General features: G+C 44.8%; 1 protein-coding gene across 2 annotated transcripts in view; it reads left to right on the forward strand.

The window, feature by feature from the left end:
* Positions 1–26,733, forward strand: part of LOC139164681 (cadherin-6) — a 108,526-nt gene that overhangs the window by 43,021 nt on the left and 38,772 nt on the right. For both annotated transcript variants that reach the window (XM_070747117.1, XM_070747118.1), the window contains exons 2-4: positions 8,588–8,882; positions 19,327–19,446; positions 22,928–23,095. In XM_070747117.1, the coding sequence (XP_070603218.1) occupies positions 8,588–8,882; positions 19,327–19,446; positions 22,928–23,095 (583 nt within the window). The remainder of the gene's footprint in view (positions 1–8,587; positions 8,883–19,326; positions 19,447–22,927; positions 23,096–26,733) is intronic.

A 26,733-nucleotide genomic window follows, 5' to 3' on the forward strand; every position in this document is an offset into this window, starting at 1 on the left:
CTTCCTGCTTGTTATACCTCTAGCTATGCAGCCAAGCATTCTACTTGCTTTCCCTACTGCCTGACTGCACTGTTCACCCATTTTGAAACTGTCAGAAATCACTACCCCTAAATCCTTCTCTTCTGAAGTTTTTGCTAGCACAGAACTGTCAATACAATACTCAGTTTGAGGATTATACTCAGATTGAGTATACTCAGATTGAGTATTTCCTAGTAAACCTTCATGGTTCAGGTCAGTGGAGATTCTCAGTCATTTTTCAAAAGGCAGCTGGACTTCCTCCCCTTTCAGCTGTTTCAAGAAGGTTCAATATCCATTTGCACTATTCAGGTAACCCTGGCGGCACAGATAAACCTCCAAGTGACTTCAGCGAAGGGTGAGGTGAAAAGAAAGGGTAATGACCAGATGACTGCAAGGTAGGGGTGGACTGCACCTGGGATGGAGGGGGGGAATGCTGTTCCGGTAGCGGAAATGGAACTGCATGTGCAGCTCCAGCTGACTGGTGGTCAGGTGTGTATGCCTGGCGTGAGATTTGATTCCTGTGCATGTGCAGATTTCAGTGATTTCCACTGATTTTTTGCTTCTGTGCATGCTCAGAAGCAAAAAAAATGGCAAAAATTGCCGAAATCTCACTGTCACGCTTGTCCTTGTGCGAGATTTCATTTCCTGTGCATGAGCAGTAAGCAAATCTCACACCGGGTGCATACGCCCGACTCCCATCCATGCAACCGCAACCATTGCCTGCTCGCCCATGCCCGCCACCCATCCGGAGGCATCCTGGTAAATGGAGATAAGTGCAGCAAGGAATATAAATCCTTTCATTCGCCCACCAGTCAGATCTGAAGAAGGCTCTTGGATGAGAAGCAAAACATCTTCAAGGAAAATGAAGTCCAGTTGCCTTTTGAAAAAGCACCGTTGGGACTACTTTGGGGATTGCCTTTCTTCAGTGTTCTCACCTGTCTCGGAAGAACAGTCAGCAGTCAGCTTGCCCCTGGTCCCATCATTTTATTCTTATCTGGAACTATTCCTTTTCTCTAGAATGGTATCAAATCCCCCCAAATTTACCCAACTTTGACACTGCTGACATTAGGAAAACTAGTTCTAGTTCTTTCAAAAACTCTGGGATTTGTTTGAACAAAAATCAGCACTGTTTCCATCACATGGTTATTCCTTAATCCTTCTTCCCTGTTATCATTATAACTTGTGTTCTTGACAGAGTTGTCAGTGGTAATCAAAATTAATATAATTGGTCTATGGTATATCAGTTGATATATAATTTGCCTGAATGAGTAAGCTTGCTTTAGGTTCAAACTGAAAATGCATATCAGTTTTTCATTCAACTGTTGCCCTCAAACAACAATGGACAGCAATCTGAACCATCCAATAAGCAGAGATTGGGGGAAGGCTGACATATGACTTAATACTACGTTGTTATCATATTTATTAGAGCTTTGCAGGGTAATAGATTTATGGCACTAAACTGATTCATGGGCATAGACTTACCATAGTACCTTTCAAGAGCACTTTAAAACAACTGCAACTTTTTTCTGGGCTCCCAAGCTTCTATTTCCAGAGGAAGGGTGATTGTAGGAAAAGACACGTTTAATTTAAACTATGTTTGATACTTTAATCTACATCTTGTGTTTAGTTTTATCACGTACATTCCTTATATTTAAAGCAGGTTATTTTCTATAGAACATGAAGATGACATACATACTCCATTATATCTTACAAAAATCAGAGGGAGTCATAATGAGCAGATTTATTTCACAGCTGGCTAGAATGTTAACTTTGGTCTCCTTACTTCAAGTGAAAGATCTCTCTTTATGCTTTAGATTTTAATTGCAATGAAATGTATAACAATTCTTCTGGAAGATTGCGATGAATATGATGGCTTTACAGTTCTGCCAAATGAGCTCTGCACAATGTAAAATACATAATTCATCAGAATGGTGTGTGGATTTTAATTGACTCTACAGATTTTTACACGTAAAACAGCACATTATGGACCTAATTATAATAATGCTATAAATAGAGTAATTTAATCATTATGACAGCAGCATCCACAGCAAGCTACATATGTGTGATGATGCAAATCCCCTCCTTATCTCCAATGTCTAATGCAAGTACATAAGCTGCCATACTTTGATGATGGATGTATGTAACTCAAATCTGCCTATCCAGTGCAAACACATTTTCCTCCTGCACAAATTTGATACAAACAATAAATATATTATTTCCCATAATTATGTAGACCAAAAGATACTACTTGTCCCATCTCTTTATCTAAGCTGACACAGGCCTCCCAAGTGTAAAATGACTTCTCCCAATATCCCATATTTTGTAAAATAACTCAGCCTGGAATTTATCAGCTCTAAGCATAAATATTCTTTTCCCTGCTATTCTGTTCGAAAAAAGTTCCTAATGTTATGTTCCCGGGTCACCCTGACCCGGACCGAAAACTCTTAATTTGCAGTGCTTATGTTTGGTCTTTTTGAAAGCTTTTTTCACCTGGAAACATGTTTGAACATTTCTGCACACAATGGAATGAAAATTGAACTGAAAAAATTAATCCTTATTGGTTTATTTTGCACATAAATGTGCCTCCCCCCCCCATTTTTGTGAAAGTTTTTTCAATTTATGGATAGTTTTGCTTGCAAAATCCATTCTATTTTACTAAAGTTGGTGTGGGATTGGTAGCTTGAACATTTCTGCACACAATGATATGAAAATTGAACTGAGAAAATTAATCCTTATTGGTTTATTTTGCACATAAATGTGCCTCCCCCCTCGTTTCTGTGACATACCGTATTTTTCGCTCCATAAGACGCAGTTTTTTCCCTCCCAAAGTAGGATGAAAAATCAGCCTCGTCTTATGGAGCGAAGATGCAGGCAGGGAGGGGGGGGGAGGCTGCGAATTCGGAAGCGCCATCCCGCCGGCTGGCTGGCTAGCTGCTGCCTGGCCCACCGTTCCTCGTAAGCTGCACCCGTGAGCAGGCGTGCACCCCCAAATACACCCGAGCGCCCTTTTCCACGGGCACGCACTCCCCATCCCCCTGCCAGCCCGTGGGGAGGTGGGCGGGGGCGGGGAGGTGTGGCAGTAGGAGTAAAGGGAGCCGCGGCCGCCCCTGCCTCCCCGCTGGCTTCTCCACGCTGCCCTATTGCCCGCCCGATCCGCCTCCTCTCCTCCTCTGCCACCTCCTGCGTTGGGGCGCGATCTGCCTCTCCTCCGCTGCCTCCTCCTGCCTTGTGGCGCAATCTGCCCCCTCTCCAACGTCGCTGCCTTCTGCCTTGGGGCGCGATCCGCCCCCTCTCCTCCTCTGCCACCTCCTGCGTTGGGGCGCGATCTGCCTCTCCTCCGCTGCCTCCTCCTGCCTTGGGGCGCGATCCGCCCCCTCTCCTCCTCCGCCGCCCCCTGCCTTGGGCGAGCAGTCCGGGACAGGGTGGCTTTACGCTATGAAGAGAAAACGGCCGACTTTTCCCTGCTGCCGGAGCCGTTTCCTCTTCATGGCGCAAAGCCACACAGTCCCGGACTCCGGGATTGCTCGCCCAAGGCAGGAAGCGGCGGAGGAGGAGAGGGGGTGGATCGCGCCCCAAGGCAGAAGGCAGCCATCTGCCCAGACAGAAAGGAAACAAGAGAGAGAAAGTGAGAAGAAGAGAGAGAAAGAGGGGGAGAGAGAGAGAAAGAGAGAGGGGGAGAGAGAGAAAGAGAGGGAGAGGGAGAAAGAGAGTGGGAGAGGGGGGAGAGATAGCAAGAGAGGGAGAGAGAGAAAGAGAGAGGGAGAGGGGGGAGAGAGAGGGAGAGGGGGGAGAGATAGCAAGAGAGGGAGAGAGAGAAAGAGAGAGGGAGAGGGGGGAGAGAGAGGGAGAGGGGGGAGAGATAGCAAGAGAGAGAGAAAGAGAGAGGGAAAGGGGGAGAGAGGGGGGAGAGAAAGAGAGAGGGAGAGAGAGAGAGGAGATAAAGAAAGAGGAGAGAGAGAAAGGAAGAGAAAGAAAGAAAGAAAGAGGGATAGAAAGAGAGAGAGAGTGAGAGATGCTCAGTGAGCCTTTCTTTGAAGTTGCCTTTCTTTCTTTCTTTCCTTCTTTCTTTTTCTCTCTTGCTCTCTTGCTCTTTCATTCTTTTTTCTTTCTCTTGCTTTCTTTCTCTCCTTCCTTCCCTCATTCCATTTCTTTCATTCCCCCTCTCTATTTTTATTTCTCTTTCATTTTCTTTCTTTCTCTCTTTCTTGCTTTCTTTCTTGCTCTTTTTCTTTCTCTCTTTTACCTTCCCTTCCTCTATTTCTTCTTTTCTTTCTCCTTCCTACCTTCTTCCCTCCCTCCCTTCAGTCCTTCCTCTCTTACTCTCCCCTTTCATAAGTTTCCTTGCTTCCTTCCTCTGTTCCTGTCCCTTCCCCCTTTCTTTCTTTCTTTCCTTCCTTCCTTCCTTTCCTCCCTCCATTTCTTGCTTTCCTTTTCCTTCCTCCCTTCTTCCCTCCCTCACTCCCTTCTTTCACTCCTTCCTCTCTTCCTCTCCCCTTTTTGGCTCAAAATATTTTTTTTCTATTTTCCTCCTCTAAAATCTAGGTGCGTCTTATCAGCAGGTGCATCTTATAGAGCGAAAAATACGGTAGTCTTCACTTTATGGATAGTTTTGCTAGCAGAATACATTCAATTTTGCTAAAGTTGGTGTGGGATTTGTAGCTTGAACATTTCTGAACATAATGATATGAAAATTGAAGTGGAAAAATTGATGCATATTGGTTTATTTTGCATATAAAGTTATTTCAATTTATATAAAATTTATGCTGTTAATTTCAAATTTACATACTTTTTTTTTAGTAAAATGGATTTCTTTCATAAAATTAGTTATCTGGCTACAATGTGGTTGATTTTCAAAAGGATATTCCAAATATTTCTAGACAAATATGTATGAACAGTGACAATAATGGCACACAGCAAGGCCGGGGGGGGGGTGTCCCTTTTGTGGCAAAAATAAACCAATAAGAACTATTTTTTTCAGTTCATTTATATTTTTCTTATATTCAGAAATGTTCAATTTAGTATATCAAACCTTTTGGGGGAAAATTCCTTAGGGATTTGTAGCCTTAAAAAATAGAAATTGACACGAAATTCAGAAAGGATGGGGGGAGGGGCTTTTTGATCAAAATAAAAATATAAGTCTCAATTTTTCCAGTTCAATTTTCATATCATTATGTTCATAAATGTTCAAACTAGTTTTCCAGTTGAAAAAGTTTTCAAAAATACCAAATTCAAGTACCTAAAAAAAATCATTTTGGTCCGGGTCTATATGACCCGAACAGACTAAACGTGACTTTTTTTTTGCCCAGAAAAAAAAATTTTTCCCCACCCCCCCAAATATTTTTTTGATGATCAGCATTGTTAAATTGAGTAAATGAATGCCTAAGATATTAAAAATATTTTGGATTTGAAGCCTGCGTAAATATAAAGTGAAAATGGTTGCAAGCAGCCGAGGGGGGGAGGGAGGCCTTATTTCTGATGTTAAAAAACCAGTAAGAATCATTTTTTTCAGTTCCTTTATATTTTTCTTATATTCAGAAATGTTCAAGGTACCATTCCCACACCAACTCCAGTAAAATAGACTGCATTTTGCAAGCAAAACTATCCATAAATTGAAAAAACTTTCACAAAAACGGGGGGGAGGCACATTTATGGGCAAAATAAACCAATAAGGATTAATTTTTTCAGTTCAATTTTCATTCCATTGTGTGAAGAAATGTTCAGACTACTTTCCAAGTGAAAAAAGCTTTCAAAAAGACCAAACATAAGCACTGCAAATGAAGAGTTTTCGGTCCGGGTCAGGGTGACCCGGGAATATAACATTAGGGAGGTTTTTTTTTTCAGCAAGAAAGAAACCTCCCACCCCCCCAAAAAAAATTCTCATAGAGAGAACCCCTGAAATGATGAAAAGTCATGAAATTTCAAGTTTCAGATATGCAGGGAAAATTTTTTACAGGGTCTCAAACCTTGATTTCGGGTCTCACAGACCCGAACAGAACAGCAGGGTTAAAAAATTATATCTTTTGCATTATTTATTCCAACATGTGTTGTATCTCAGGCATTTATCTTTGTTTTATTATAATAATCTTGGATTCACTTTTCCTTCTTACATGTAGAATATATTTTTTTCTTGCTATTTTCTTGAGCAGTTTTTCATTTTGTAGAGTAAGGTATTGGGGAAACCAGGGCTAAAGTGTTGGTTTAAACTGACATCCTCAAAATTGTATCAGAATAGTTTTCTTATTTTTGTCTCTATAATATACCATAATCATTTTAGGGATATTTAAATTCATATGTAAAAGTATAAAAAAAGTATGAAAAATATCAAAGAAGCAGTGGAAGTGATGTGCCGGTGCCTGGAGGCTATTGGGGCCTGGATGGGTGTCAACAAACTCAAACTCAATCCAGACAAGACGGAGTGGCTGTGGGTCTTGCCTCCCAAGGACAATTCCATCTGTCTGTCCATTACCCTGGGGGGGAATCATTGACCCCCTCAGAGAGGGTTCGCAACTTGGGCATCCTCCTCGATCCACAGCTCACATTAGAGAAACACCTTTCAGCTGTGGCGATGGGGGCATTCGCCCAGGTTCGCCTGGTGCACCAGTTGCGACCCTATTTGGACCGGGAGTCACTGCTCACAGTCACTCATGCCCTCATCACCCCGAGGTTCGACTACTGTAACGCTCTCTACATGGGGCTACCTTTGAAAAGTGTTCAGAAACTTCAGATCGTGCAGAATGCAGCTGCGAGAGCAATCATGGGCTTTCCCAAATATGCCCATGTTACACCAACACTCCGCAGTCTGCATTGGTTGCCGATCAGTTTCCGGTCACAATTCAAAGTGTTGGTTATGACCTATAAAGCCCTTCATGGCACCGGACCAGATTATCTCAGGGACCGCCTTCTGCTGCACGAATGCCAGCGACCTGTTAGGTCCCACAGAGTGGGTCTTCTCCGGGTCCCGTCAACTAAACAATGCCACTTGGCGGGACCCAGGGGAAGAGCCTTCTCTGTGGCGGCCCCGGCCCTCTGGAACCAACTCCCCCCAGAGATTAGAATTGCCCCCACCCTCCTTACCTTTCGTAAGCTCCTTAAAACCTACCTCTGCCGCCAGGCATGGTGGAATTGAGATGCTCTTTCCCCCTGGGCCTTTACAATTTCATGTGTGGTATGTCTGTATGTATGTTTGGTTTTTTATATTAATGGGTTTTTTAATCATTTTAGTATTTATTGGATCATTATTGTACATTGTTTTATTACTGTTGTTAGCCACCCCGAGTCTCTGGATAGGGGCGGCATACAAATCCAATAAATAAATAAATTAAATAAATAAATATTTGTTTTCTACTAGCATTCCAGATTATGTATTTTCTTTAGGAGTAAATGCATTGAAGTAAGAATACAAAATTTAAAATCAGAGATAAGTTGGCACATTTAGCATATCTTCATATTTACCATGATAAATTTTAAGGGATTTTTTTTTCCCCCAATACAAATGGTGGCATCCTAGGAGGGGACAATTATTGGGATCAGAGCAAGCAAAAAGATACAATTAAAATATTTCTTGTCTGAAGAAAACATCTAATCTACAATTGGTATCTATCCTGGGGGGGGGGACATCCCAATTTGGGATTCTAAACAAAATGCCAATAATTGGGAATTTCACTTTTATGCCAGTGCCAATACCATATTTGAAAGAAGGTTTTCCTAACAAATAATTTTTTAGTTTAATTTGCTCCTTGAGTCAATTTGGTGTAGGGGATACGGCATCGAGCTAGAAATCAGGATATCATGAATTTTAGTCCTACTTTAGGAACTTAGCCAGTTAGATGACCTTGGGTTTGAGGTCCCCCCTCTCTCTCTCAACCCTAGGAAGCAGGCCAGAGCAAACTACTTGTGCAATCTCGCCAAGAAAACTGCACAAACTTGTCCAGTCCAGGCAACTGCCAGAAGTCAATAGTGACTCAAAACTACTGACACACACAAATTGTTCTTTAATGACTACTTTGGTCCCAGCCGTTGTTATATTCATTAATATATTATAATGATGATTGATTGATTATGAGCCGTCAAGTTGATGTCCGCTCTTAGCGACCGCATCGATTGATTTCCTCCAGAAATATATTATTATAGTCATAATCATTTTCATTACCTATTGATGTTATTGGAACTTTGACAAGCCTATATATATATATATTGCAGTCCACATAGTTGGATAGTGAAATAAATTAAGCTTCTTGAGATCCCAATTAAAGAGTTGGAGGCTACATAGTAAAATTAAACTTTTACAAGAATTATCGCCATTCAAAGTTTTCACAGTGTCTAAACTGTTTTACAATAATCCCTCTCCTTTGATAAAATAATAATAATTGGGTTAATAGGACTAAAATGGCTGGCAATTGCTCATTATAAAAATATTCTAGAGAGGAGTGAGATGTACGATGTAATAAATAACCTCCCTGACTTACTCTACCCAAAATATTGCGTGACCATTAATCTTGGTTGACAGAGGTGAAGCTTCAGAAGAATTTTCCAGATATGCTTTTGTTTAAAATTCTTGTTTCTCTCACAGCTTCATTCTGACCAGGATAAAGGAGATGGTTCACTCAAGTACATCCTTTCTGGAGATGGAGCAGGGGACTTGTTCATCATCAATGAAAACACTGGAGATATCCAAGCCACGAGAAGACTGGATAGAGAAGAGAAGCCTGTTTATATTCTTCGTGCTCAGGCTATCGTCAAAAAGACCGGGAGACCTGTGGAACCAGAATCAGAGTTTGTCATTAAGATCCACGATATCAATGACAATGAGCCCCTGTTTACAAAGGACATTTACAATGCCAGCGTCCCAGAAATGTCTGATGTAGGTAGGTGTCAAATCAGTCAACCATGATGGGATTAATTTTCATTAGCTAGTCAAATGGCAGTTCTAAAGTTGGGATTATGAAGATCAAAGCAATGAGTACTTAACATGTCCAGCTGTGCATTTTTCTGTTCTACAGTAAGAGGGGGAGAAAGATAAAAACAGAGGATCTACATTAACTCACTTGTACTGGAAGAATGATGACAGAGAAAAGTGGTTTGTAGATGCAGATAAGCATCTGGTATCATTGTAGAATCCATTTGATAAAATGGTGGCTTAGTAAGATTAGATTATGCATCAGCACATGGTTATAAAAGAAAGAAGGGGGGACACTACATAGAAAGTCTATTCTATATAACCAGGTCCTCTAATAGTTAATTTCAGATTAGGCACCAACTGTTTTCACATATGCCCTTCTACAAATATTACAGTAATTTCTAGGTGCTGGTAGAAGTCTACTTGGTACAGCTTTCTGAACAACAACAAAGATTTGGTAGTTGGAACTGAGATTGTATTGCAATACACGAAGGTCCCATTTGAATTAGAACTGACTTGCAAATTTTGTATGCGTAGGTAAGGTGGGGGGACTTGTTTTAATTTTTGTTAACTGAGAAACTATTCACAAATCCATGCTATTTTTTTCCCTTTGGTTTTTCTCCCTATTTCCATTTAAATCAAAATTCAGTAGCATCGATCATACTATACACATATATTGGGATGTTTTTGCCTTGAATGAAGATAAACTATGTCTACTTGACAAAAAACAAGGAGAATTCAGCGGGGCACATTAGCATATGATTAAGTTCATGAATTGATTTGCATGTGTCATCTAAGTTTCTGCAGCTATTTTATTGTAGCATTGCCATGCACCAGCATTGCGATCTATCTATCTTCTATCAGCCCAGAAGGTAGGCAACACTTTGCTGACTTTGGCTGATCTTAGAAAACTAAGCAGGCATGACCCTTGTTTAATAGTTGGATTAAAGATCACAAGGAAATTGCAGGGCTGTAAATTATACTGGGAAATTTAAAAACTGTACCCAGTAGGAGGCAGTGGCAAACCACTTCCATATTGCACGTGGATCTCTCCATGGAGTTGGTCATGTTGGATCACATTGTCCTGGTTTTCTCCCTTCCATCAAGCTTCTCCTTTTCCTACTATATCAATGTTCTGATGGACTCAAGAGATTCTTTCACAATCATATTTGGAGGATTGGGGTAGATCTTCTATGAGAAGGTAAAATTGAGATAGAACAGAGAAAGAAAGGTTAGGAATCCTTAGGAATGGATTTGAAGGTAAAGAGAACTAGAGTTAAAAACAACTCTGTGTGTGTGTGTGTGTGTGTGTGTGTGTGTGTGTGTGTGCGTGTGTACACATATACACATACAAATACATACACAAATGTATACATATGTATAAATCCCTTTCATCTTTGCAATATTCAATCCAATCAGTATTTCTTTCTTTTTTTAAGAAATGCATTGTTTTATCTTAGAAAATAATATACAAAACAGTAAAACAAAGAAACAAAATGAATCCTGGACACTAACTGCCTCAACTCCTACCCTCAAAATGATGCTATAGAGCATTGCACAGCAGAACAACTAGACACAAGAATAGGTTTTTTTCTGAATGCCATCGCTCTGCTAAACAAATAATTCTCTCAACACTGTCAAACTATTTACTAAGTCTGCACTACTGTTAATCTTCTCATCATTCCCATATCACTCATCTCCTCTCACAAATGACTGTATGACTATAACTTTGTTGCTTGTATCCTTACAATTTATTTTGAAAGGTTCCTAATATGATTGGATTACTTATTTGCACTCAGACTATCATTAAGTGTTGTACCTTGTGATTCTTGATGAATGTATCTTTTTTTATCTACACTGAGAGCATATGCACCAATCACACTTGGCCAATAAAATTCTATTCTATTCTATACTATACTATGGAGCAAAACAAAAACATACATTCAACCCTAATAACTATAACAACAAAAAAAGTGTACAAAAACCGTAGTGTAAAGTGATGAATTAAATTTAACATCTGATATGTAGGATCTACCCTGGCTGGGTGCTGGAAGAAAGGAAAAAAAACCAATACATTCTCTTCCCCTTTTACATATATGCGGTATATATAATAAAAGTAGTTAATTCACCATCCCTGGTAATCCAGTCAATTTCAAAATCCATTTTTCAATAATTGGGATTTCTTTTTGCAGGAGAGGCGGAGTAACGACACGGACAAAAGAGCTGGATTTAACTGGGTCATTTTTATTAAATTAAATTAGCATAATTTATTCAACTAAATTAGCATAAAATTAGCATAAACAACTATGACCCAAACAATGGACCTGCAGGGTCAAACAATTGCTTCCGGGGCGGAAAAGTTACGTCACATAAACTTCCTGGGCAACTTATGGGCGTAGCTCCATGCTAGTCCAGGTGAGGGACCCCTCCCTCACCTGAGACCCTGCCATGCACTTGCATGAGGGGGGTCAAGCCGGCTAACCCCTAACAGGGGATTTAAAGGTGCATGACCCAAAGACAGGTTCCCCCCAACTGCTCAGGTCGCTTCCACCACAAGCTTAGAGAGAACCTGTCAATCATCCCCAAAGATGCCCAAGGGAGAACACGCAGTTGCTAGACCACCACCCAGTTTTCCGCCCTTAACCTGCCTACCCAAATGACCAAAGGTAAGCCAATCAGCCTAATAAGTGCAAGCACCCCCTAACCGCACATCCATCATCCCAGTGTGGAATGGGCGAAAAAACGGCCCGGCTAACAAGCAGAACAGCAAAAAATTCCCATTCGGCCCCCCCTAGGGGCGACCCACTTAGCACACTGCAAAATAGGGAGGGCGGGCGGGTGTCTGCTCGTGGCGATGGTCCAGGCGAAAAGGCTGAGCCTCGGGCCTGCCCGCCCTTAAATAGGGCGAGCAAGCCCCGCCTGGACCAATCAGCAGCCGGGCCTATGCAGGCCCGACTCTCGGGCGAAGTCTCGCATCGCGAGACTCCGCCCGAGAACCAAAATGGCGGCCGCCATGGGGTCCGGTGTCTTCCCGGCCCCTCCTGCAAACGCCGCCGGCGGGTAAGTCCGCCGGCGCTATTCTTTCCAATGTTTGGTAAGTACAATCTGTGCATGTGAAGGAATAGCATCCCAATTTTTTCTCAATTAACTTGTTCATCATATCTAAAAGAAAAGCTTCAGATTTCATTAATATTTGTCTCTTAAATATTTTTGCATCATCATTCTTATGTTTATCCAGTATGTTTAGATTTGGTATAAGTTGCATTAATTTGAACTGCTTCAAGAAGAGCGGTTTTTTCCAGACTCATAAAGGTGTCTGAAAAAATATAGGTTATTTTAATGAAATAGATACTATCCAGGGTCACTCTGGATAGTGTGACGGATGGAATATGAATGGAATATGAATGGAATAAATAAATACATTTTTTCATTCATTTTTAAGCATCCATCACAGTATGTACTTTATGGTTCCTAGACAGTAAGAAGAAATCTAGTTGCCAGGCCATAAAAGAGTACCCACTTCTATAGGACACCACAATTAGAAAGAATATGCGTGTGTATACCATATAATGAAATAATTATTGGAGTATTTATAAAATCAGTTTCAAATCAAGCCAAACTTGTGCTGACTTATATAGATCCCACCATGCAGTTTTCTTAGTATCAAGCCAGAAAGATGTTTGCCACTTTTTCTAGCATTGTGTTTTGATCTTCGAATTTTGCCTACAGATCTGGATTTCCTTGGGGACCCTCAACCAATCCTCTGACTCTGTTTTGCTTTTTAGATTAGCCAAAATGCTATCTGTTACTTGGGATCTGGTTCTCTGGGCTTGTCTGTTCTGCATGTTTTTCAGCACACTTCCTTTTTGCTATTACCCCAGAAGCAATTTTTTCATATCAGAAAAAAAAATACATTTTTGTTGGTCCAAATTTGGCCATTTGCTTGCCTTTTCTTTAAATTGTTTGTTGCAGAAGAGACGGAGTAATGACACGGACACAAGAGCTGGATTTAAACTGGGTCATTTTTATTAATAATAAATTAGCATAATTTATTCAATTAAATTAGCATAAATTAACATACCCAACTATGACCCAAACAATGGACCTGCAGGGTCAAACAAATACTTCCGGGATGGAAAATGACGTCAGATAAACTTCCTGGGCAACTTATGGGCGTAGCTCCCTCCCTCACCTGAGACCCTGCCATGCACTTGCATGAGGGGGGTCACGCCAGCTAACCCCTAACAGGGGACTTAAAGGTGCGTGACCCAAAGACAGGTTCCCCCCAACTTCTCAGGTCGCTTCCACCACAAGCTTGGAGAGAACCTGTCAATCATCCCCAAAGATGCCCAAGGGAGAACACGCAGTTGCTAAACCACCACCCAGTTTTCCGCCCCTAACCTGCCACGGAGCGGGGGTCAGATCTCTATCTTGGCCCCCCGACTCCCCCCTCTAGCTGTGCCAGCTCACGCAGAGACCGCTGCAGTTCCTGTAAGAAAATGGCGTTCCCCTGTTCTGACAGGTGAATGCCGTCGGCCCGGTAAAGCCACGGCCGATCTACAGTGATGAGGGGATGGGCCACTACAACCCCACCTAATTCCCTGACTATCCTGCCCAGGGCCTTATTTACTCTACGCCTGACCCGGTGAATGGCCCTAAGGGAAATGGCATCCCTCCACGTGATCCTCGGGAGGATCTCTGACCACACCACTTGCGTGTGTGGCCACACCGTGCAAAGCCGCCGCAGGTCTTCGCTTGCCTGGATGATCAATGGCAGACCCCCAAGCAGGCACAGGTCATTGCCACCGAGGTGCAAGACCAGCCATCTGGGCGCGGCCCTGGGAAGCCGCCCGCCCAGTACCACCGGGTGCAGCTGTGGGATGCTGCCCCCCAGCAACGCCGGCAGGAGTCCCTCCCACCGCATACCTCTTCGGCCCATCCAAACGACCTTGACCCACCGTCCCAATGACAACTGGATCCCGATGGCGCTTCTGGCTGCTGAGCGGCCGGCCCAAAATATCATGCTGTGGCTGCACAGCAGCGCCGTCGGTTTCGTATTGGCATGGGGACCTGGAAGAGGACACACAGAGAGGTTACCTAGCCTAAGCCCTGCCCAGAATCCTCAGCGGGCCTAACATAACCCAAATATGCCGCTGACCGCCAGCGGCCGATCTCCCGAATCCGCTGGGCCGGGAAACCAGAAAGTGCCACGCTAGTGGCGCCGCCGATACGGAACGAATGTGTTCCATAGCCGGCGGGATCCATGCCTACTTGAGCCATTGCCCTGGACACTAATACCCAGAATTGATAACGGGTCAGAGGGGTACCGTCCAGATGTTTAAAAAGGTACCCTTGCCCCGACCCACGTAAGCTACAATAATGCTGTAAGGCGGCCACCGGACACACAGACTGGTCGGCGGCCGCATTGAGCTCAATACAAACCCCTCTGTGCAGCTGATCTGTCTTAGAATGCCTTACTACAAGGGATACCCCCCCCCCCTGCCTAAAGGCTAGATCAGCATACTGGAAGGCACGGAGCGACGTGTCAGCTTGAGAGGAGGCCATGGCCTCACTGACCCTGAGGGCCCAAAAAAACATGACACAAGTCGCTGCCCTAAACAGACAGGCCTCGTACAAGGAGGCACACAGACTGTCTAAAGCCTGATTAATCAGGGACAGCTGCTGAACCGTCAGGGCCTGACGAGTGTCAGAAGGGGCTCCCAGTCGCTCTCTCATCCAGCCTTCCAGCATCTTCCAAATGCGGAAGTCACCAGAAAAATCTGTAAACCCCCCCGCCTTGGACAGAAAGGCGAGGCCGGCTAACTTAGACCTAATCATCCTAACTGAAAGGCCACGCTGCCTAAGCTGGACACAAAATTCTGCCAGGTGCTCCACTGGGGCAGGCCAACTATGGGGGTAACCCCTATCCTGCCTGAAATCCCCAAACTCCTTACCTGCACGCTGGTAAGCTCTCAGGGTGCCCGGTGCTACCGAGAGGGCGATAGCCCTGGAGGCCTCGTCTCTCCACCGCTCGGGAGCCCGCCCAGGCTCCAAAGGTGGTCGGGGAATGCCTCTGGCGACTCGCGGGCCCACGGGGCCAGGGTCCGAAACCTAAACAACTGACCATGGGACAAGGCATCAGCAACCCCGTTATCTAACCCGGGGACATGCCTAGCCAAAAACAATGTGTTTAGGGACAAGGACCGGTGCACAAAATGGTGGACAAGCCGCATGACCCTGTCGCTCTTAGAGGACAGGGCGTTCACAACATGGACAACCGCTAGGTTGTCACACCAAAAGTGCACAGTCTTGTCCCTAAACTGCTCCCCCCAAAACTCTAAGGCCACTATCAAGGGAAAGAGCTCCAAAAAAGTCAAATCCTTAACCAATGAAGAGGCACTCCATTCCGGAGGCCAAGCCGACCAGCACCACTGGTCACCTAACACTACCCCAAAACCACAAGTCCCCGCGGCATCGGAGCAGAGCTGCAACTCAGCTTCCAAAAGAAGCTCGTGCCTCCAAAAAGACAGCCCATTAAATTGGTCTAAAAACTCCCGCCACACGCAGAGGTCAGCCCTGACCCCTGCACATAAGCGGGTACGATGATGGGGCAAACGGAGCCCCTTCATTGCAGTATACAACCTCCTAGAAAAGGCCCTGCCCAGCACCACGACCTGGCAGGCAAAATTAAGTATCCCAGCTAGTTCCTGGAGCTGCCGAAGAGTGACCTTCCTGCAGCCCAGAACCGTATCGAGCTTACCCCTGATTTTAGTCAACTTATCCAGGGGCAATCTAGAAGATTGCTCCTCTGAGTCCAAATCAATACCGAGGAAGGTAATCTTGGTGGCGGGGCCTTCGGTCTTCTCAGAGGCTAAAGACACCCCCAACTAGGCACAAAGAGCTTCGAAGTCCCGCATTAGAGCAAAGCATTGCTCTGAACGCGCAGGCCCCGCCATCAAGAAATCATCAAGGTAGTGAACAACCGAGCCCAGACCACTGCGCCTCCTGAGCGCCCACTCCAAGAAGGTGCTAAAGCTCTCAAAAAGAGAGCATGAGACAGAGCAACCCATGGGTAAAGCCCTGTCCACATAAAAACCACCTTCGAAATGGAAGCCCAACAGCTTGAAGTCGTCTGGGTGTATGGGGAGGAGCCGGAATGCCGACTTAATGTCGCATTTACCCATAAGGGCTCCAACCCCACACTTCCTAACCATGGCCACGGCCGCATCAAAGGATGCGAGCCGGACTGAACAAAGTTCGTCAGGAATGAAATCATTCACTGACTCCCCTTTAGGAAAAGACAAGTGGTGAATCAACCTAAATTCACCGCTCGCCTTTTTGGGGACCACCCCCAATGGGGATACTCTAAGATTCAGGAAGGGCGGCTCCGGGAAAGGCCCAAGGACCCTGCCCTCAGCCACCTCCTTCTGAATCTTTTCCCTAATGGTGTCTTCATGTCCCACAACCGATCTAAGGTTGTCGGACATGAAGGCCTTCCTAACCCCCATGTAAGGGATCCCGAATCCCTTGGAGAAACCTAGCAAGAGAGCAGCCGCTCTCGAGCGAGGGTGGTAGTCAACCAACCAACCCTCAAGTGCTTTTAAATTAATTGGGCTGGGCCCCTTTTCCCCCAGTAGGTGGGGGAGGTTTTGGTGGACCCCCACCCTTCTTTTCCGCCCCCTTCTTGGGGCGGGGGCACACGGAAGAGGCATGGGTCCCCCCACAATTCCCGCATGCATGCTTGTACTTGCAAAAGGGACGAAAACACGCCCCCTTTGCAGCAAACTCATGACACGCAGGGGAGGCTCCCTTCCCCGCTCCCCCTGCAACCGCCTTGGCTGGTGTGGAAGCCGCGGGCTCCTCCTCCATAAAATGACCACTATCAGTCCTGTCGCACCCTTCCTTGCCGGACATATACGTGGCCTGGAACCATAGATCCGGCACCACCATATCCCATGGGTGGGAGGGGTCGTGAGCTATCTGCATCCTAAAACCTTTGTCGTAATGCCTCCAGATAGTACCTTTATACTCAAAATGAGCCCTAGCAATTAGGTCAATATATTTGAGCATGGAAGCGGCCCTAGCCAGCTGCCTTTGAATCACAACCAATGCGTAAGTCAGGAAAGCGTACAGCCATGAGCTGAAACACTTTGTGACTTTGGTCTTTTTAGGCTTTTCCCCGGGCACTACATCCTTGTCCTGCTTGGGGACCTCTCTGTTCAATAGGGAGAAGAGGTCCACATACTCCCCCCGCCAAATCGCCTCCTTCACCGACGGGTGGAGGTGGTACCCCAAGGGAGTGGCTGGGAGCCCACATGGGATGGCCCCAGCCTTGATGCTGGCGAACGGGTCCCACACGGTGGAGGCCCCCATTCCCAACACCCCTAGCCCCGGTGGGTACACCAAAGGGGGCGGAGGCATAATAGCGGGTGCTGGAAGGGTCCAACCCCCCGACCCAGTCGCCCCAGGCCCCAGTGGAAAAGCCACCATGGGGGGAGGCGCCACCGCTGGCGGAGATGGCAGGGACCAAACCTGACCGCATGTGCCTGAAGGGGACCCCAGAAAACTAGCACCACTCCCCAAAACCGGCGGGTTAAACCCCGGACCGTGCAAGGGGAGGAGCGATGTGGAGGACAAGTGTGGTGCAGCCTCACCTGTCCCATACGGGGTTGAAGACATCCACGGGGGCCCATCCGGGCGGGGCCCTGCAACGCCGCCATCTGCCCCGACTGGGCCAGCTGCCCGGTCTGGGCCATCTGCCCGGTCTGGGACATCTGCCCGGCCTGGGCCACCTCCTCTTCTGGATCTCTTCCCCAGGCCGCCGATGCAGTCAGGGGGGGGCCGCCCGGGCCCGATCCAGACCGCCAACGCTCCAACTCGTCCAACCTCTCCAGGACCCTGGCCCAAGAAAGAGAGGGAGAAACATCAGGGTGAGGGGCTGTGGGCATAAACCCCACCACCCCCTCTGGTGGGACCACCCCAGGGGGCCCCTCCATGCTGGCCCGAGCCCGGGCAGAAGGCCTCAGAGCCCTCCTAGGCCGCACCATTGGTTGGGCCGGAGGGGCCCGAGCTTGCCTCTTCTTAGGGGCCATCCCCACTGACTGATAAATTCTTGAAGTTTAAAATTAGCAATCCAAACCCCAATCTCCCAGCACTAAGGCCACAGGCCCTACCAGGGGGAGGCCCGAGTGGCTAAATGACCGAGCAACACCCCCCAGGGGAAGAAGAGCCCAACCTGCTACCGCCCCACTACGGGGCCCCAACAGCTGCAGCTGGACACCAGAGGCTGGACGCCCCTTCTGGGCAGAGCCCCCTCTCGGCGCACAAAGTCCCCCAGCACTTGGGGGGAAGCGCCAAGCAGCTCCGCCCCAACGGCTGCCCAAAACCCCCGCCCTGAGGGAAAGCACAAGTTCACCACTCCCCCTCGAGCCCGAGGGGGACCAAGCGACCGCCAGCGGCAAGTCGCCGCGCTCCAAAGCTCCCCGCCGAACCGCCGAAAGCTCCGCCGAGGGGATCGCCAGACCAGGCCTTCTCGTAGGACGAAGACAAGGCCACAAAATGGCAGTCGCTACACGAGGCCGCCACAAAATGGCCGACGCGAGCAGCACTCAGCCGAGTGTCTGCTCTGCTGCAAAGGGTCCGGGCGAAAAGGCCGAGCCCGGGCCTGCGCGCCCTTAAATAGGGCCGGCAAGCTCCGCCCGGACCTGTCAGCAGTCAGGCCACGTCGGCCTGACTCTCGGCCAAAGTCTCGCCTTGCGAGACTTCGACCGAGACACAAGATGGCGGCCGCCAGGAGTCCGGTGTCTGCCCGACCCTCCCGCAAACGCTGCCAGCAGGTAAGTCCGCCGGCGCTAATCTTTCAAGAACAGCCAAATGGGGAGGAGACAGAGTGAGAGAAAGAACATGATAAGCAGAAATTTCCTTTCTTCTCCTGTGGCTTGTCGGAATTGCCCTCCTTTCATTGTTTGCAACAAGAGAATAAGGATTTCCTTTTATTTCAGACAGCAGGCACAAGCGTGAACAGATTCCATTAAAGAACATAGAAAGCCCCTTCCCTCACACCGGTTAAATCTCCTTTTCAGCTAGATAACTGCTATTTGTAAAATAAATGTCAATGAACTGAAAAATGAAAGACACAATGCCATCATGTGCAGTTTGATTCCTTTGAGCCATTTGCAAAACATTGGAACAAGTCCATCTTTCAAAGCAGGATGGTCAGGCTTATGTTTACAGCTAATTTTCATAAAATTAGTCAAGCCAGCGCTCCAAGGGCAGACCTTCAAAAATTTGTGGTATCTTATGCTGCCCTCATAAAATCTATTCTCAAACCCAAATTCTGTTAACTCTTTCACAGCAGTTGCATTGGCATCCTTTGATACACCAGTTTATAACTTTGTATTTCATTGTCACAGGTACATTCGTCATGCAAGTCACTGCAACGGATGCCGATGACCCTACTTATGGGAACAGCGCTCGAGTCGTCTACAGTATTCTCCAGGGACAGCCATATTTTTCTGTTGAGTCTGAGTCAGGTCAGAGGACTTTAATCTGTCATACTCTGATAACCTCCGTAATTTAAAATGGCTTGTTAAGTCAAGCTAGGATGTCATTAGGCAAACTCTTCAAAGAAATCCATTTGACTCGTTGCAGGCTTTGCGAGTTCCAACAGAGCAATACATCTATAAGCATCATACATTTTTTTTAAAAAAATCAGAATATCTTAACCTAATAAGCAGAACTTAGCCTGGATGCAAATCCATTTAGCAAACATTTGGTATGTAGATGCAGCCATTAAAGCTGTGCTTAGCACAGTCATTTGACTTTAAATGTGGGGGGGAGAGAGAGAAAAAGAAAAGGAATTATATGCAGGAAAAAGATCTTGCTAATCAAATGTCTTTTTAAAAAGGGAAGTAGACTTATTGAATTTCTCCTCCTTTTATTTGCAGCTTACTTCAGCTTTGACAATAAACTTTTCCTCATACATGTAAAGTGGCTTTGTGGCACTCCCTCCTCCAATTTTTCCCTAAAACAACTTTGTGAGTTAGATTGTGACAATGATTGATTGAAAGTCCCTTGTCCAGTCAGCGAAGCAGTGGAAGTGATGTGCCGGTGCCTGGAGGCAGTTGGGGTCTGGATGGGTGTCAACAGACTCAAACTCAACCCTGATAAGACGGAGTGGCTGTGGGTTTTGCCTCCCAAGGACAATTCTATCTGTCCATCCATCACCCTGGGGGGGAGTCATTGACCCCCTCAGAGAGGGTCCACAACTTGGGCGTCCTCCTCGATCCACAGCTCACATTAGAGAAACATCTTTCAGCTGTGGCGAGGAGGGCGTTTGCCCAGGTTCGCCTGGTGTACCAGTTGCGGCCCTATTTGGACCGGGAGTCACTGCTCACAGTCACTCATGCCCTCATCACCTCGAGGCTCGACTACTGTAATGCTCTCTACATGGGGCTACCTTTGAAAAGTGTTCGGAAACTTCAGATCATGCAGAATGCAGCTGCGAGAGCAGTCATGGGCTTCTTCAAATATGCCCACATTACACCAACACTCCACAGTCTGCATTGCTTGCCAATCAGTTTCTGGTAACAATTCAAAGTGTTGGTTATGACTTATAAAGCCCTTCATGGCACTGGACCAGATTATCTCAGGGACCGCCATCTGCTGCACGAATCCCAGCGACCAGTTAGGTCCCACAGAGTGGGCCTTCTCCGGGTCCCGTCAACTAAACAATGTCGTTTGGTGGGACCCAGGGGAAGAGCCTTCTCTGTGGTGGCCCCGGCCCTGTGGAATCAACTCCCCCCCAGAGATTAGAATTGCCCCCACCCTCCTCGCCTTTCGTAAGCTTCTTAAAACCTACCTCTGCCGTCAGGCATTGGGGAACTGAGATATTCTTTCCCCCTAGGCCTTTACAATTTACGCATGGTATGTTTGTATGTATGTTTGGTTTTATAATAAGGGGGGTTTTTTTAGTTGTTTTAGTATTGGATTGTTACATGCTGTTTTTTACCACTGTTGTTAGCCGCCCCGAGTCTACGGAGAGGGGCAGCATACAAATCCAATAAATAGATAGATAGATAGATAGATAGATAGATAGATAGATAGATAGATAGATAGATAGATAGATAAAGTCACTTACTGCCCTCCCATCATTTAACAAGGATTTTTATCTGGTCTGCCTGGTTCTATATCAATATTGCAGCACACTAGCTCATATAAAAGAAATTAGAGAGAGAGAGAGAGACCTGCTAAATAACATATTAGCAGTGATGGGCTTGTACGGGTACGGTCAGGTACGCAGAACTGGTAGAAAAATTTTGGTCAGGTACATAGAACCGGTAGAAAAAATTTGAATTTTTTTTCTTTTTTCCTCTTCTGCGCTCTGGGTATATTTTTCCGTTCAATGTGTATAATTTTAGAAGAGCTGTGCATTTGTGTGTGTATACATACACATACAGTTTATATGGTAGATAATATATATTTGTGTGTGCCTATGTGTAATATGTATGTACACATGTGGCATATATACATAGAATTAAATAGTATATTTTGAATGTTCAGTAATACATAGGGAAATTGTATCTTTTTGAGGTGAGGAGAGGTCAGGCACCCCAACCCAAACCCTTGACGTGAGTGACATCACGTTGGCCACCTTTAAGCCAGTCACATGACCTTTAAGCCATCCCCTGATCACATGATTGTCAAGCCACTCCCACCTGATCACATGGTCAGAAAACCACACCCACAAAATAAGTCATGGCCGCAGTGTGGTAGTAAAAATTATTGCAGCCCTTCACTGCATATTAGAATATTAAAAGTATGTGAGTTAGCCTATTTAGGAGAAGGGGCATCAAAGCGTTAAGTATCAAAATTGTTGTGTATGGAGGTACATAATAAAATCACATAGCCGCCGCTGATTTGCCGAATAAAGCGGTGGCATATTTGAACTCCTGTCACTGGCCGGCTGAGCATCCTCTGCCAGCGGGCATGGGGACTATGAGCCACGAGATTGTCCCTGGCCAATATGAATGATTGGGTCTGGAAGGACCCAGGGGAAGAGCCTACTCTGTGGCGGCCCCAACTCTCTGGAATCAACTCCCACCGGAGATCAGGACCCAACCTCCTTGTCTTTCACAAACCCTTAAAAACCCACCTCTGCCGGGCATGGGGAAATTGATTCCCCCTGGCCATTCCGTTTTATGTATGGTTTGTTGGGGGTGTATGACTGTTTTTATATTAAGAGTTTTAACTGTTTTTTAATCATTGGTGCTTTGCTGTTGTAATCTGCTCCGAGTCTTAAGAGAGGGGCAGCATACAAATCTAATAAATAAATAAATAAATAAATAAATAAATAAATGAATGAATGAATGAATGAATGAATAAATGAATGAATAAATGAATGAATAAATAAGTAAACAAACAAACAAACAAACAAATATTGGATGAATGTGGATGACTGCATAAGGGGTTTTAGATTTTTACTGATTTGGTATATGTCCTTTAAAAATAATTAGATTTCTTACATATATTGTTTGCATTTACAATGTTGTACACTGCCATGAGTCACTTCTAAAAGGGCGGCATAGAAATCTAATAAACAAACAAACAAACAAACAAACAAATAGGGAAACCATTAAAAGCAGATTCTCTGCTACTCACAGCCAGTTCTTGTTACTGCAGCTGACCTGCTAAAAAAATGCTGAGGCTACCTCTCCTTCCTGTGCGTGCTATCTATCAGAAAGTACTGAAATCATTTCCAGACATATTTGGTACATAGTGGATACTGTCATCATAAGATTAAACATAGCCATTGCTCCAGCACTGGCTCATATTAGGAGGTATAAAGAAGAGGCACTGCATAATTTTTGTCACCATCTCCATCTATATCTATTTTCTAGCTCTGTATCTCTATCTAACTATTTATCTCATCTTAGAGGCACTGCATTCTTACTTCTGAAGTATTACATAGAATAACATATTTTTTAAAATCTCTTTTCCCCTCTCCATTCCTAGGTATCATCAAAACAGCTTTGCTGAGCATGGATCGAGAAAACCGGGAACAGTACCAAGTAGTCATCCAAGCCAAGGATATGGGAGGCCAGATGGGCGGATTATCAGGAACCACCACGGTGAACATCACATTGACTGATGTCAATGACAATCCACCCCGCTTCCCCCAGAGTATGGGAAAGATACTTTTTTTCCTTATTTAGTTACATCCATAGAACATTTTGGCAATCAAATGATACGAACTTTATGTACATGGAAAAGCCATGGACTTAGCTAAGGAGAAAGGAATTTTTTTACAATTTATTGTTAACATTAGGCTACATATCTCTGCAAGCACCAAAAAAAAAAAAAAAAAACCCACCACAATCCAGCCAAAGCTCAATTTTATAATGTACTGTATTTCTCTTCTTTGAATTTACATATTTCATTTAAAAGGAAATTTAGATCTTATGACTACCAACATATCATTAAAATGTTAAGTAACTGTCTACCCTAATGTAGAATTTGATTCCCTCTTTGCAATGTGGGAAACCTGTTCCCTACTTTCCCCCCCTCTATTTTTCAGTTTATTTCTCTGTGTTCTAAAAAAAAAACCCACCACTTTTTATTTTTCTTGTTATTCATGGCACAGATTAGTTCACATCTTAACTACTGGCAATTACTTATAAGAGTTTTCTTTTCAGCTATTCTGGTGCTGTAATGTACCATTTTAAAGAATCAAAAGAAATCACTTAGGAACCAATTCAAATGTAATAGGGAAAATTAGTCCAATTGTTGATCTATGCATACATCATTTATTTTTGTTTTCTTCTTTTACTAGTTAAATCACCTATACATGATGCATTTTGGGGCTCTTATTTTTGCCAAATGCTGTTAAAATCGCACACAGATCCATAAGTAATAGATTACTTACCCATTTGGGAGAAGGTTGGATTAGTATCCTTTGGCCTGACATATTTGCTTTCAGGAGGCAAGGAATTCTCCATGCATTGCTAAGCATTACTTCCCAAGTAGACATTGTCAGTTTCTTTTTTCTACAAGGAAAAAAATCAGGAGAGAAAAGTAAGAGCAATGAATTTATTTCCCCACCCCTCGCTGAAGAAATATTCATAATATAGGGCAAATATCAGCCTGTGGGTACAGGGAAAAAGGAAATTCCTGTTGACATGAGCTCTTTATACTGTGAGATGCTCTGATGATGCCCCAAGCTTTGCAGATACTATAAAACAACAATACAGAGGCACCATAACAAAATAACCCCTATCAAAGTATCTTTGGGTCATTTGCAGTGCAGTAGATCATAAGACAGTGTTTGGTGGTGCTCAGTTTTGGATCACTGAAATGTATTCCATGTTCTTATTTGATATCGTGAATATTTCTAGTTTCTTCTTTGGGTAAAAATGGCTTTGTCTGTTGTGCTAAGAATGAGAAAAGAAAAGAGAACAGTTTGGAATAGGATGAAATCAGACATAAAGAAAAAATAATAGCTATAAACACTCACCCAGGTTGGACGGTGCACATTTCTTTATTCTAAAAGGTTTGGTTATCTAATGGTTTCTGAATATTTGGCAAGCTTGTAAAAAACAAATGAATTTAAAATAGTTCCCTTTAAGTATAAAGAACATAACCAGAGATGGGATTCAGCATGTTCTGACAAGTTCTGGAGAACAGGTAGTGTTGTGGTTGGCTCTGGCCCAGCTCCTGCCCCCAGGGAATGGGGAGGTGGATGCACGGGAAAATTCAACATGTCACAGGCCTGTGTTATTGCTGACAGAATCAGGTCAGAGTTTAGTTTCCTCGGATGAAGAAGAAGGTGGGAGTGACTCGGCAGAGGAGGGCTTGTCACACAGCCACGGCAGTCAATCTTCCTTATCTTCTATAGCTTCAGATGATGACATGTTGGACCCAAGCAAGCGCAGAATTATGCATAGAAGAGACCAAGTAAGAACATATTACAGGAAAGAAGGGTGGCCACCTGTGTTTGGGTGGGGCTCCAATAATTAGGGCTGCTGCTATAAATAGCAGCATGTGGGTTTGGCCACTGTGGAAGAATATCTGTTGCAGTTTCATCAGGAATCGTGTGTGCTGGACTTTGTTGCTTTTTCATGCCTTTGAAACCAAAGCAGAGCAGCGGGGGGGGGGGGTGTCTCCCTTCGTTGGAAGAAGAAGGGGTGTGAAGTTTCTCCACAGCTGCTGGCTAAGTACTTAATGACTGCTTAAGGGACATTGTACAGACTACCTGGTTGTTTTGGGAAGAGTGCTCTTTGCAATACAAAAAGAGTGCTTAGTTTATTTTGACTTTTGTGATAAGGAACATTGTTTTGAATTTTCAAACGTGTGTGTGTCTGAAATTTGTATCCTTGAATTTTCGGGAAGCTCCTATCAGAGAGCCCAACAGAACAGGTAGAAGAAATTTTGAGTAGTTTGGAGAACCGGTAAATACCACCTCTGAATGGCCCTGCCGCCGCTTCCCGAGTCCAAACTGATCAATTGGAAATGGGATTTTGCAGTAACCTTCCCCTGGAGTAGGGTGGGAATGAAGATTTTACAGTATCAATCCTTGGCACATCCACCAAACCATACATACCAAGCCATGCCCACAGAACTGGTAGGGGAAAAAAATTGAATCCCACCACTGAACCTCCTCAGATTAAAAGAATAAACTGAGCTAGATTTGGATTTGTTCTTTATGTCAACAATTCATGCTAAATTAGTAGATAGAGCCTCGATGGCACAGTGGTTAGAGTGCAGTACTGCAAGCTACTTCTACTGATTGCCGGCTGCCAGCAGTTTGGCAGATCGAATCTCAGTTGGCTCAAGGTTGACTCAGCCTTCCATCCTTCCAAGGTTGGTAAAATGAAGACCCAGATTTTGGGGGGCAATATGTTTACTCTCTGTAAACCACTTAGAGAGGACTGTAAAGCACTGTGAAGCAGTATATAAGTCTGAATGCTATTGCTATTGCTAAAATGAGCCTGATTTAGATTTGTTCTTTATGTCAGTGATTCATGCTAAATTAGTAGATGTAGTACCATTTCTCTGCCACACATAGTGCTCTGTTGACTGACGGGATTTAAAAGCAAGAGCTGTCTCTTTAATCTGCAGCTGCCACTAAGTTGCTCAAAGTAAAGTAACGTGTATCATAGTCACCAGTTTGATAACCCACGTCATGCATCATACTGTTGCAATTAAAGAATTCTTATGCCAGTTTTATTTATAGAAACCCCACATTTTAATGCTTGTGCACTTTTCAGTTTCCATAACTAATCATGGTGCTTGCTTGGCAGAAAGATAATGGTGCAGGCGGGTGACCCTTTTGCCTTAGATCACATGATTTGCATGAGGATGATCCCAGATTTGATCCCCTATCCCTCTAAATAAGTAGAGGAAAGATAGTTTGACAGTCTAAAGCAGGGGCGTCAAACTCAATTTCCTTGAGGGCCGCATCAGGGTTTGTGTTTGACCTCAGGGGGCTGAGATGGGCATGGCCAGCTCGCTGTCATTTGTGATGGAGATGCCTGTGGTGACCCAAGTGCTCCATCAGCTGTGACAGCCTCCTGCAACCCTTTGTCAGAGAAAACAGAGCTCAGGAGGGCCACATGCCGCCCTCCCAAGCTCTATTTTTGAGGGCAGAGGCATCGTGGGCCAGTCCCTTGCTGTTTTCAGGGTAGCACCATGGACCAAATGGTGGAATACGCCACTGGCTAGATCCGGTCCCTGATCTAAAGAGCCACTTGGAAGGAACAAACAATTATGCCAGGTTCTTTGTATAGTGAAGATCTGTTTAGCACAAAGAAATCTGTAGTAAT

The sequence above is a fragment of the Erythrolamprus reginae genome, chromosome 3, assembly GCF_031021105.1.
Source record: "Erythrolamprus reginae isolate rEryReg1 chromosome 3, rEryReg1.hap1, whole genome shotgun sequence".
NCBI lineage: Eukaryota > Metazoa > Chordata > Lepidosauria > Squamata > Dipsadidae > Erythrolamprus > Erythrolamprus reginae.